Below are 13,090 nucleotides of genomic sequence, written 5' to 3' on the forward strand. Positions count from 1 at the left end.
ATGTAACATTATTAATCAATGTCACCCCAATAAATTATTAAAGAATAAAAATGATTTAATAAATAAAGTTTTTGAAAATAACTTGATGTTTTTGTGCCTACAATGTAGATTTATCACAAGAAGTTGGTCCTACTTTATTATTTCAAGCAAAAATGCTCAGTGCTATTTGTTTAGTTAAAATTTAGAACTGGTTTCTAAAACAATAATATGACACCCAGGAGGTTAAGAGGTGCTTTCTTCGTGAGTGAATACCAAGGTAAAGATTTTCCCTAATGTTTACTGCTCGAGCTGGTTAAAGCGGCCCCTCTGACATCACACATGGCCTTGTTTCCTGCACATGACCTTTGTTTGGCAGGGACAAATGCTCACTGCAGCTGCGTACCTTCAGGTATGAACCACTTCGTCAAGGGGATTTAACTTCTGATGGCTTTAACATCAACCCAAGTAGGCTCAAATGCTCCCTAACTTAAGTATCTTATATTTTTGACTTATATATTACCCTTTTTTATACTTTGCGGAGGATTATACAATAGTTCACACACAACAGCTAAACTGCTTTTTAAAATGTGAGCTCTTTTTGAGGAGGCCGAACACCATCTAGCCATCCTGTTTCTATGATTTATTACCCCAGCTGTCTTATTTCCCTCCACCCAGGGCTTCAAACGGACTAGGGCAGACCCACACGGTCAGACTAGTAAAGCCCTGCTTATTTCCTCTAAATAGCTTCTCAAGGGAAGGAAACGTACTATTGCTCCTTAAAATACATTCCTTTTCTTTCTCCCTGTGCTTAAAAAAGACAAATCTTAGCCACTTCGACAAGATACTTAATTAAACAGAGTGAGGGTCAATACCATTCTGAAAGGAACATTTGTCTAAGCTAATTGATCAGATCTGCCTTTGATAAACCAGACTCTCCTAAGGAAAGTCAGGGTCTGGGTCCCCGGGGAGGTGGTGGGTTGCGAGGGAGTTTCGGGACACATACATTTCTGTGATGGTCTCAGGCAGATTCGTGGGGATCTCTGCAAGACCTTTGCCACGGCAGTCTACGATATTGTTGCTACAGGTGCAAGCGGCTGGACAGTGCAAGACGCTGCAAGAAGGAGCCATAAATGACTGGTGACCTAAACAAAGAAACAAAACACAACATAAACAGCAAGTATATTCTTCCTCCTGAAAGTCATAATTGTGAGACATGCAAGCTTATCTCAAATAACAAACAAAGCATGTCAAAAACATTTCTCTATATACTTGACTATAAAATGTCTCATTTCTAAAACATACTTTAGGAAGCATGCATTTATATAATTTTGGGATAAACATCCAGATGAAGCAAATGAGATTTTTAAAAGGAATTATCCTATATAATAAAAGGCTAATATGCAAATCGACCAAATGATGGAAAGACTGGTCGCTATGATGCGCACTGACCACCAGGGGGCAGATGCTCAATGCAGGAACTGCTCCCTGGTGGTCAGTGTGCTCCCACAGGGGGAGCACCACTCAGCCAGGAGCCGGGCTCACAGCTGGTGAGCGCAGCAGTGGTGGTGGGAGCCCCTCCTGCCTCCCCAGCAGTGCTAAGGATGTCCAACTGATGGCTTAGACCTGTTCCCCCAGGAGACTGGGCCTAAGCCATCAGTCAGACATCCCCTGAGGGCTCCCAGACTGCGAGAGGGCACAGGGCGGGATGAGGGATCCCTGAGTGCATGAATTTCATGCACTGGGCCTCTAGTACCAATTATAAGTGTAAGACTTGATATCATGGTGAGAAAGGCTAAATTCAGATTCTGAAAGTAAAATTCTATTCAAAACTATTCTGTGTCCCAAAAATAGAGCAACTTCAGACAAGTCTGTATTTCATTTTCTAATAAGCTTAAATAGAGCTTGGTCTTTACTAAACTTATATAGCTTAACTTACTTTACCTCAAAAATAAAAATGTCCCTCTTGATAGACATAGCTGTTGATTTTAAATAAATAATCACGTGGCAATAAATGTGGGGGAAACTAGCTCATGCTTAGTTTAATGTCTGAATAGGTTCAAAATGACCATTTTCTTTGGAGTTATTGTAATAATTTGTAACATGTCACTCTGACATTGTTAATTGATATGCTTTATTTTTTGGCTTCCTGTGGCCTAAAATGTTAGCATAAGTAGTTTCCCGCAGGTATATAATTTAACTACCCATTCTATGAAAACAAAATTATTTTGAAATGAGATTTTACTGTTTGAAGGATGCACAACAGTGTCAGCAGTATTTTAGCAAATGGGCAGGTGCACACATTGGCCACCGCAGCAGGGACAACCCTCTCGGGCCTGCAGGGAAAGCACCCGCGTGGTGGGGATACGCCAGGCAGAGGCAGCAGGCTATTCCTAACCCTGTCCCTCCCAACAAGCTCTCAGACTCCACAAACACACTCTCAGGCTAAAAAAGAAACGTGAACTTGCCTTCTTCCTCATCTAGAAAACAGGGAGGGAAAAGTGAAGAGAGAAAAAGTGGTTAGTGACAAATTGTGAGTCATTTCATTATCTAATTTTTTAAAAAATTCAACCAGGCCTATTGAGAATATTCCATGACATCACAAGAAAATTTTGTGTGGGTTATAAAAAGTGTGGGAAAGTACATAAAGAGGAATAAAAGGTAACAATGACTTAGAATCCTATACTGGCATCTCTTCCCATTCCTTCAAGAAACTGGTAACCATTTATGATGATGATGATGATATATATATATATATATATATACACATATATATATATATATATATATATATATATATATTATTAAAATGGCTTTTATTGTTTGTTGAACAGTCAGTTCTAAAGCAGAATCAGCCTTGTATTTATAAAGGAAATTATATGTTAATATGGATCAATAAAATACAAATTGGGGCAAAAATAAGTTTATAGTTTTTGTATGGAAAATAATACAATAATTAATAAATAATAATACAAGAATAAACTCTGTGTTATGCATACTCATAACTGTAAACTTACTTTTGCCCGACCCTGTATTAACATATAATTTTATAAATACATATAAATATCTATCTATCTATCTATCCATGGATTGGATATCAGACTGCCTAGGGTTGAAATCCTTGGGTTAAACTATATAACCTTGAACAAGGTTACTTATTATATTTTTCTCAGTAATTTAACCTCTTGTATAGATATTACATTTCCCTACAATTGTTATGAGGGAGGTGAAATGAGGTAACTATATGTGAAATACGTAGATTGGTGTTTAAGCGCATGGAAAGAACTTAAGTAAATGTCACCTACTGATATTTTATATCGCCCATGTCTTACTTTTGTTTTCAGATTTTTGTTACTAAAGCTAGTCATTTACCCCTTTTAAGTAGACCTCAACCCCTAGTATATATGTATACACAGAAAGTATTTTGTCACTCTGCAACTATAGTTATTTTTTTTAATTTCCCAGCAGAGATCCAGGATTAATTAATCATATTTCCAATGGTTAACATAAAAAGTAGATATAAATGATTACTTAAAGGGAAAATAACCAGTAGCAAATAGAACTAAAATCTAGGGATTTCCTATATTTCCCCTGGAGAGAAAACCGAAAAAGTCTTTCATCGTTCCTTAGGTACAAGTAATCAGTAATTATAAAGCACGCACTGATGTCTTAGAGCATATTATTATCATCACTAAACCAGAGGATTTCCATAGAGTGATTAGCACCCAATTGTACACATTAGTGAGAAACCCTGAGAGCATGCATTTTTCACAGTGTCCTTGAATACAGCATACAATAAGACCATGTAAAGGTGCTTTCTCCCTTACCACTGCAGACAAATTCTCGCTTCTGAACCTCAGCTACATTATGGCCCCTCAGGTGGGAGGGGCCCATGCACTGAGTGTAGAGGCCCACGCGAGGCCTCTGCCGCAGCCAGTCTGAGAGCCAGGCCAGGTGGCAGTCACAGTACAGGTTGTTGGAATGCAGTCGACTAAATGGTGGGCAAGAGGTTTAAAGCAAACACACACACACACACAAAAACACAGAAATAGTTATTTCAAAACTTGGAAAAATCTTCAGTAACAATGTATAGCTTTGTTTCTTAACACAGAATTAGATAAAGCTTAGCAACTTGGCCAGCAAATTACTTGTCTAAAAATGCAGCTGGTTTACAACCACAACATCGAGTCTCTCTTCTTTCACCTGTGAGCTAAGTAAGTATGTGGAAACTGGAACATGACCGTGAGAATCTTTTGCCTAGGTTCATTCAAAACAGTAAAGAGAGACAAGTCCAAGGCAAACAGCTCTGCAGTGCTGATATACCGAGAGCCAACTGGTGTTGGGGAATGGGCAGGTAAAGCAGGGGGTAGGGCTAGGAGGCACGTTAAAAAAACCCGTGGCTCCCAGGTTGAATTATTAGTTAGCCTCAGCAGGAACTGCTTGCAAAATCATTTTTAGCAGGACACTTTCATTTTTGCTCAATAAGAAAGAATAATAATTCAATATAAAACACTTCTTTCCCCATGGACAGGTGGCTCAGTTGGTTAGAGCATTGTTCCCTACCCGGAAAGGTGGCAGATTTGATCCTGGTTAGGGTGCATATGGGAGGTACCTGATGGACATTTCTCTTTCATATCAATGTTTCTCTCTCTCTCTTTCTCTTGCTCTCCCTTCCTCTCTCTAAAATTGATAAACATCTGTGGGTAAGGATTAAAATAGAAAACACTTCTTTCAGGGCCCTATTCTGATTTCCTTCTTTTTGTATAATATCAGAAAAAGGGATCAGCAGCATTTGGCTCTTGGGAACATACCCTCAAAGAGTAGAAACTAGAATTAAAAGACATAAGTGGCTGGGAGTGAAGGAATTAAGTGAGCCCCCTCTGCATTGGCAGGAATCCACACCCGATCGTGGATCCCTTCCAAGTGGCAAATAGCACTTCGCCATTAATAAAACATCAGACAAATGTATCCACTAAATTAGGTAAATGACTTCAAACTGGCTTTTATGTTTTCTCAAACTAAAGAAAAGGACATCCAAGGCTATAAATCAAAGCATCGTTCCCAGAATCATCTATGACACGGTAATACCATTTTAGCCCTTTTTAGCTGATGTGCTCAATTCTAACCCAATAACAGTAATGGATATTAAAACGGAACTCAGTCCAGAAAGATAATTGGACCATAAAAATGGAATTTTTAAGTAGCAATGATAATATAGAATAATGAAACAAGCAAAGCAAAGGAACTGAAAGTTAGATGGCTCTTTTACATTCTCCTTGAGCTTGTAGATAGGGAAGAGCCTTGTATGAAAACTAGACAGCACGCTGCAGAGCAAACAGCTGCATTGTGGGAAAGGTGGGCAACCTCGGCTCAGTCTGCATGGAAGTCAGAGAGGCATCCTTTGAAGCCAGGTGGCACATCCCACATCACCGTTCTCTAAACATTCCCATCGGAGCCACGCCCAGAACAACGGTTCAGTTACGTGGGCACGCTGACATCCGAAAGGAAGATAAAAATTGAAAAGCCTCATTAGTAAGACGGACTGTGGTGGATCTCTACAAGAAAATGAGGCATACTATCAAAAATGCAGACGATGGCTGAGTTTACAGCCCGAGTGGCTTTATTTTGCAAGGAAGAAAAGCTCGATCAAATTGTTTTTTAAAAATTAAATTTAATGAGAAACCAATGTCATTAAATACAGTTTGAGTGAACTGGGCTGTTAATTTGGACAGATTAGTCTCAATCTGATGGCCCCGAGGAAACAAAATTTAGTTATATGTGTGTACTTTCAGAATTCTTTTATTTTGCTAAATCATATTCCAAGGAAATTATAAAGATGGAACATTATATACAGATACACTTTAGTGAGAAAAAAATGACATTAAGATTGATATTGCCTAATTATTAAAAATCTGGCAGCTCAATTGATTTTTATTAAAAATAAAAGAAATATAATGTTTCCAGTTACCAGCTGTTATAAAATAAAAAACGTATTTTGAAAAGCCAGTAAAAATATATGTACCCTACTTAAGAATACATACTTTTCCAAAAAGTCCAATGCTTTGGTTATGTTTCTGGCTATTTCTCACATAATTGTATATAATATAGCTTTTTCAGGTCAAGGTGATTCTGAAACTGAGTTCAAATGAGATTCATCTCTGGAAATGCTTTGAATAAATATCCCCACCCTGAGCTTTAAGGATTAATTTTTCTCCAAGAGAAAAAAACCCCACACATAGCTATAGCAAATACTTTATTAGAGAACCTTTTTATTCACCTAAAATATTTTAATGTCCATCTGTAACCCCTGAAAAGATACTTTTAAATAGAAATGCTGACACAGCCTTAATTATAGAAACACTAGAAGGTGATGCTGTAATTTTATGTTACAAAGAATGTTGGTGAGCTAGTTTAGCTTTATTAGGTCTGCGTGACATACAGTAATAAAAACATAAAGATTTATAATTTATCATTTCTGACAGCCAATCAAGGAGTCTTCCATTTCTTAATGAAATGTGACCTCCACAATAGCTCAAAGTAAACTTCCCAGAACACTTATCATTTAAAAGAAAGCTTTCAAGGTTTCAGAATAATTTGCTCAAATATCATATCTAGAACTTTAATAAAACTGGTGCTTTCCTTGTCTGCACCATAATGAACTACTTGTTCTTTGCTTACTAAAAATAGTACTTAGGGGGCATTCTTAATTGATTAGATTGACCTTTATATATCTTGTGACTACTTACAAAGTCCTAAGCTTAGGCATATGGTTGAAACTCGCCACAGAAAGTCTGGTAATGTTGTTATTGTTGAGAGTGCTGTAGAATAAAAGAAAATAATTAAAGACTTCAGATATGAAATGTATTAATCATTCTGTATATGAATGTAAGGAAAACTTGTAGTGATTATGTTTATATAAAACAACTACCTGGTTGAGATGGCATAGAGAATGTACTATATTACAAACAAGATGATAAATAAGTTGTATTATATTCTAACATATCAGTATGCATTCAGTTTTACAAAATATTTATTACAAATGTATGGCATTAGCCACAGTACCTTTACTATTTCTATGTTGCTTGATGCTCCTGTACCTGCATGCATGTCTGTTTATGATAAACAAGCCTGAGACAGTCACAATTGGAAACATTAAGTAGTCACGTTTCCTTTGAGAGGTGTTATGTGTCATTATTGCCCGTGAGTAAATGAACATATTTGAAAGCTCCAACTGAAATCTCAGAGCAATGTCATGTAGTAGCTTCTGTCAGGTCCTGAAACACAGTCCTGCTGATTATTATTTACTGTAGTCATCAGCCACTGTTGAAATCTGAGTAATTAGAATGATATCTATATGTGGTACTTGCTTTGGGTGGGGATGAAGTGACATTCTGCAGCAGTATATTAAAAGCTTAATATATTCTAATAGTTTTATTTATTTATTTATTTATTTATTTAAATATATTTTATTGATTTTTTACAGAGAGGAAGGGGGAGGGATAGAGAGCTAGAAACATTGATGAGAGAGGATCATCGATCAGCTGACTCCTGCACACTTCCCACTGGGGATGTGCCCGCAATCAAGGTACATGCCCTTGACCAGAATTGAACCTGGGACCCTTCAGTCCACAGGCCGACGCTCTATCCACTGAGCCAAACTGGTTAGGGCTATTCTAACAGTTTTTAGCTGCAGCCACAGATACTGTCCTTTTATTTTAGGGCTAAGTGGTGATAATCATGGTTTCCTGAAACTAGACTAAGTAAGATGGGTGGTCATGGGAGATACGGTGAAAATAAGCATAATTCTTTCTTGGTTCAAATTTTTCCTACTTTCCCCCTAACAAGCATTGTTAGTTTGTTATTATTATTTCTACTGCTACTACGCTTCACTTATTAATCCAGAATTTCCTGAATGGCTCTTATTTTTATGGCAACATGGAATACTATAAAAATAAATCAGGCATAAAACCTGTCTGAAAATAGCAAATAGTCCAACTGGTGAGATGAATTACTCAAGTTACAAAATCTTAGAATTCATAAGATGAAGAAAATAATTCTTTTTTTCTCTCCCTCTCTCTCTTCAGAGAAGTCTGGTTGTGACAAGAAAATGTGAAGACAGTTATCCCAGAAGTGTGTGAGGACAGTGTGGAGACAGAACATGATTCTAGCATATAGTACAGTGTTGACTAAACAGGACAAGTTGGTGACGGAGGCAAGAAAGATGGGATCAATAGCCCAGGTGGATACCTTTGATATTGGAGAAGGGTTGTAATTAGAGGCTGCAAATTCACTTGCCTACGGAAGCCAGGCAGGGGACAAACATGAGAGAAGCAGGCTGGATATGTGAAAATATGATGTGGAAGAGAGAAGGAGAGCAGCGCACATCTGGGAACCAGGAGGGCCCTGAAAAGCTAGCGGTGCTCTCTGTTGTAGAGTTAGTATCCAGCTCCAAGGGACTATTGCTCTGCTGTACTGGAAGGCTGCTGAAGAATCTGATTTTCTCAAGACGCTCAAGTTCAAAACTTTTAGATCAATCCTCCTAATTTTTAATTGTAAATAGCTGCAACCAACTCAAATATTTCAAGAAGTCCAAGGGCCAAGTGTGCTTGGGTGAAACAAGGTACATTTGTGAGGCCACGTTAAGCCAGCTGGTGGCTACAGTTGTTAAAGGTGGGATGTGGGGTGTTCGGGGGTTGAGGGATTAACTTAAACTCAGCAAAGTAGGGCATAGCAGTTACATGTCTGGAACACGCACTGACCCTCTTTGCTCTCCAGTTTTGCAATGAATTGAAAGATGTAAGAACTAATCCAAGTGATTTGAATTAAGTCACATAGGGGGGTAAAAAAACAGACCACTTTATGCAGGACCTATAAAGCATTGAATTGGTTGGCTCATGCTATCTAAAAGCCTGTAGCATTTTCCATGTACTCAAGTGAAATGAGATTTCTTTTCAAATGCCATTTAAATATATCCTGATGTTTGCACTAAAAGGTTTCACTTCTCAAAGGGATTTGCTTTCCAGTGACCCCTTTTTCCGCCCTAAAAATTGATGCTGACTTTCTATAGCGAAACTCTCCAGAGTACACACCATACTAAAATGTGACTTGGGGGATAAGATATTTTTTAAAGTAATTCAATGCAGCAGACACACATTAATTTGAAACTATAATTCCTTATGATGCCACACAAAACAGGATTTAACTTAGTGCTGATGCTGGTGGCTATCAATTTGAAGTCTTCTCTCAAAATGTTAGTTTGCATAATGCAACTGAAGAAATATATTATCTTAGCATTTTTATTCAGTATCTATGTCGGCAAAGCAATTTTGATACTGGTACCTGGTAATGGAGCAATATGTGGAACCATAAAACTGTATTTAAAGATGAATAATAAATATGTATTAATTAATTATAATGATATGTTTATACTATAGTCATGCAAAAGTCCATTTCTGTGTTCAACTTCAAAATTCTCTCTCTGTAATGAGAATGTATTCTTGTACAAAGGACATCTTGGTGTTGGAAATACAAAATGCTAGTCTTGCTAATTATGTAGGCCCCTTTGGACTTACATCTTGACTTATTTTTTCTTATTCCCTTAGTGGCAGGCATAGGATTTGGCAGAGAACCTGATATTTAATGGATATGAATCACCGTGTTTCAATTAAATTAAATTATGTGCATTCTATAGGGAAAAAAAAAACACCTAAAACTAGCAACTCGAGGGATATATTTCATTTCCAGTCTAGCCTCCAAAGAAAAAGAAAACATTGATCTAGATTTAATTTTCAAAGTTAGTTTTGGGACAGTATCTTCATATTTAGAAAAAAAAGTTCTATATCTTACCAACCAGAATTCCACAATAAGGCCATGAACATACAGGTGATAAACTGCCTACTTGCTCTCATCTACCTAAACTTTCCCTTCTTGAGCTTTATTCGCTCTCTTTATCTAATCTAACAAATTTTCATCAATGGCCCTGGATCATCACTCCCATCTCCTCTTGTTTGGCCTCAGTATATTCAAACATTCACAAATGGTTCATTGAATTAAAATTTTAAAAAATCTAAACCACTGGGAACTCGAAATTGATGTATGTGCAAACCAATGTCTCTTCATTATTCCCACATAGTGAGATGGTCTAATCTAAAGAGTTCTGATTGGTAAAAATAAGCGAAACAGAGAACAAACTTTCTGAAACCCTTTAGAAGTTAACGCCATAAAAAAGCTCCTGAGGAAATGTTTATAGGTGAACTTCTCATTTACATAACAAGGTATTTGGGCTTGATGAATTCCAGTGGTTTCAGTACTTCATTCAATTTTTCCTTAAATTCATCAACTAATTTCTCTAAAGGTTATATGAATTATAAAAATTTAAAAATTAATATATATGATAAAAGAATGTGTGCTTGACTTTATAAAATTTTAATATAAAATATTTAAATCCTTTTGAAAGAAATGCATACTTTCTGTGCTAATTTTATATATTCTTTTTTTTTTAGCAAACAAACTCAGTCCAATCTGTATCTTTTTGAGAAATACATATTAGGTCCCCAAAAGAGTTTTCAACAGTTTAGATTTCAATTTTAATTCCATAAACCATAAAATGTTTATTACTCTCTGATGTGGTCATGATAGGAGGTCTTTTCAAAGTCACTTTTTAGATAGTTTGCTCACACAGCACACACAATGAATGAGGTGACTGTGTTTTCATGAGTTTACTGTTTCTGAAAGCAATTATATTAATTTACAATAAATAAGCAAATTAATAGTTATCGTATTAATTGATAGCGGGATTTTAATGCCAAATACAGTGCTTGGCACATAGCAGGTTTTCTTTCTGACATATTCTCTCTCTCCACGTAAATATGTAAATATTTTAAAATAAACATATTATTTGTATTCTTTCTGTCACTATGGAATACTCAACATATACTCAATATATTACATATAAATTATTCCATATCTAATAAATATTTAAACTCTTAATAACAAAGTACATTATGAAATTTAAATTTGTCCAAAATACCCAGCAAAATTTCCACAAAATGATTGCTATCATTCATCTTCCTAGTTAGGAGCACTGACTTAGTGTCAATTTGTTTGGCTTTATCAGCTCCGCTGAATTAAATAATTCCTGCGGCAATCTCTTCACATACGAAGTTTAGTGGCGTTGGCTACGGTCCTGACATCAGAGGACTATCATGAAACCATAGTTGTATCCTAATTATTTGGACTCTGAATTAGCATCAGGGGGCTTCGTATATTAAAACTGGCTCTGGAACACAATTTAAAGGGTGGCCTTATAACTACACTGTGTATGATTAGCACTTGGAACATTTTTTCCTATAGAAAAAGTTAGGCTGTTATCAACCAAAACCAAGATGACTTCTCCTGTGGTCAGAGAACTTATGCTTACATAAGCCTTTAAACATAATTAACAACAACATCACATGATGCAGCTAAAAACTCTATTATTCAATTATCCACAATTAAAATCTAAATCATATAGAAAATACTGCTAAAATAAGCCATCTGATGGAAACATTACACTTTTTTTCAGAATTACATCCTGTTCCTCAAACTCAATTTATGAAGCAATGGGATCCTTTTTTTTCAGGAGGCTTTTGTGATTCCTGGATAACTTTAACCAGCTGGACTAAAAATTCAAAACTTCTTCACATTTAATTCAATTTTGGATTTCTGCATAAATTGAGTCAGGGATAAATGAGAGCATAGAAAAACAGTGTATATGGGGGAGAAATGTGTACGTATATTTTAAAAGCTGTAAAAAGCTGACGCTTTGACTGGAAAAAAAAATTCCATAAATGGACAGGCGGCTTCCCTTGCTTTAGGAACTCTAGTTATCATTAAAATTACTTTTATTATTATTAACCATTTAATTTAAATCAGGTTACTAAGTCGAGGATCTGTAGAGATTACTCAGTTGCTTCTAACCAGTTTAGTCAGTCGTGTCTGTTCATATGGTTCAGACCTGTGAGTTGTGCTTTACTAAGTCAGTAATGAAGACTTGAATGGACCTATTGGCCGCTCATTAAAATCAGAATGTCAATTTCAAAAGAACTGTACAAAAACGATATCAAGTTATCTGGTTAAAAAGGACATTTTACAGTGAGAAAACATCTTTCCATTGCATAGCAACTACAACATATACCCACATATCAGCTACTCAGGTTTATTTTTTGTTGTGATTTTTCCTATACAACTGATGTTATCTTACGACTTAGCAATCCTAGGAATTCCCACAAATCCCATAAATAAGAATAGTTTATCATAAGAAGAGACACTTCAAGGACATTATGTGTGAACATTTGCGTGTCCCTCTTACGTAGACAATGTTACCTTAACATACAGCTATGCACAAGATTTTGCACACACACATTTGGACTCTTCCCTGTTTTCACCATGAGTTATTAAGGCATCTCTTTACGAGACCATTTTGACCCTGGGTTTTAAGCTAACAGATAAGCTTCCACATTAACATCCCCCCCGACACAAAGCTCTAGTGAGGAGTAAGAGAAATCGCAGATACTTACAGCACTTCCAGGTCCCGGAGAGCCCTGAATGCCCCATCTTCAATACAGCTGATCTGGTTGTAATCCAGTTGCCTGTTAAACGGATGAAAGAATATGTGTAAAATGCTGAAGACTTGCAGGGTGAGGGAAAGGAAGTCTCTTGAAGGGTCTAGGAAGCCCTGCCTGCAGGAACTGAAATGATGTCTCAAATACACTCATCTGCTGAAGAATGTCACGAGCCATTCTGGCCTCCATGCCGCCACTGAAATCTCTTTTTGTTCTGAACTGTCTGTGCAAATAGCAGCCCTTGGAAAGCTCCTGTAAATAATAACTGCACCTTATATTAAATGCCATAGGAATGCAATTTCATTACATCAAGAAAAGCTATCCATTAAGAGCTTTCAGCGTCATCTTGCTGAAACAATTTCATTAAGGTAAAGGACTGTAAATCACTTAATGTCACACGCACCCCCTCAGTGACCTAACAGAATCCATTTATCAGAGAAGCCCAGCTGCATGTTAATTTCACTATCCTTGGCAAGAAAGAGCAAGACTACTTTTAGATTTTCTCCTTTTAA

General features: G+C 36.6%; 1 protein-coding gene across 7 annotated transcripts in view; it reads right to left on the bottom strand.

Moving 5' to 3' along the window:
* Positions 1-13,090, bottom strand: part of SLIT2 (slit guidance ligand 2) — a 359,996-nt gene that overhangs the window by 125,888 nt on the left and 221,018 nt on the right. For all 7 annotated transcript variants that reach the window (XM_080648170.1, XM_080648169.1, XM_080648167.1 and 4 more), the window contains exons 6-9: positions 12,534-12,605; positions 6,723-6,794; positions 3,804-3,967; positions 983-1,121 (exon numbers count right to left, since the gene is read on the bottom strand). In XM_080648170.1, coding sequence (XP_080504296.1) covers positions 983-1,121; positions 3,804-3,967; positions 6,723-6,794; positions 12,534-12,605 — 447 coding nt within the window. The remainder of the gene's footprint in view (positions 1-982; positions 1,122-3,803; positions 3,968-6,722; positions 6,795-12,533; positions 12,606-13,090) is intronic.

Source organism: Plecotus auritus, assembly GCF_963455305.1.
Source record: "Plecotus auritus genome assembly, chromosome: 1".
Classification (NCBI taxonomy): Eukaryota; Metazoa; Chordata; class Mammalia; order Chiroptera; family Vespertilionidae; genus Plecotus; species Plecotus auritus.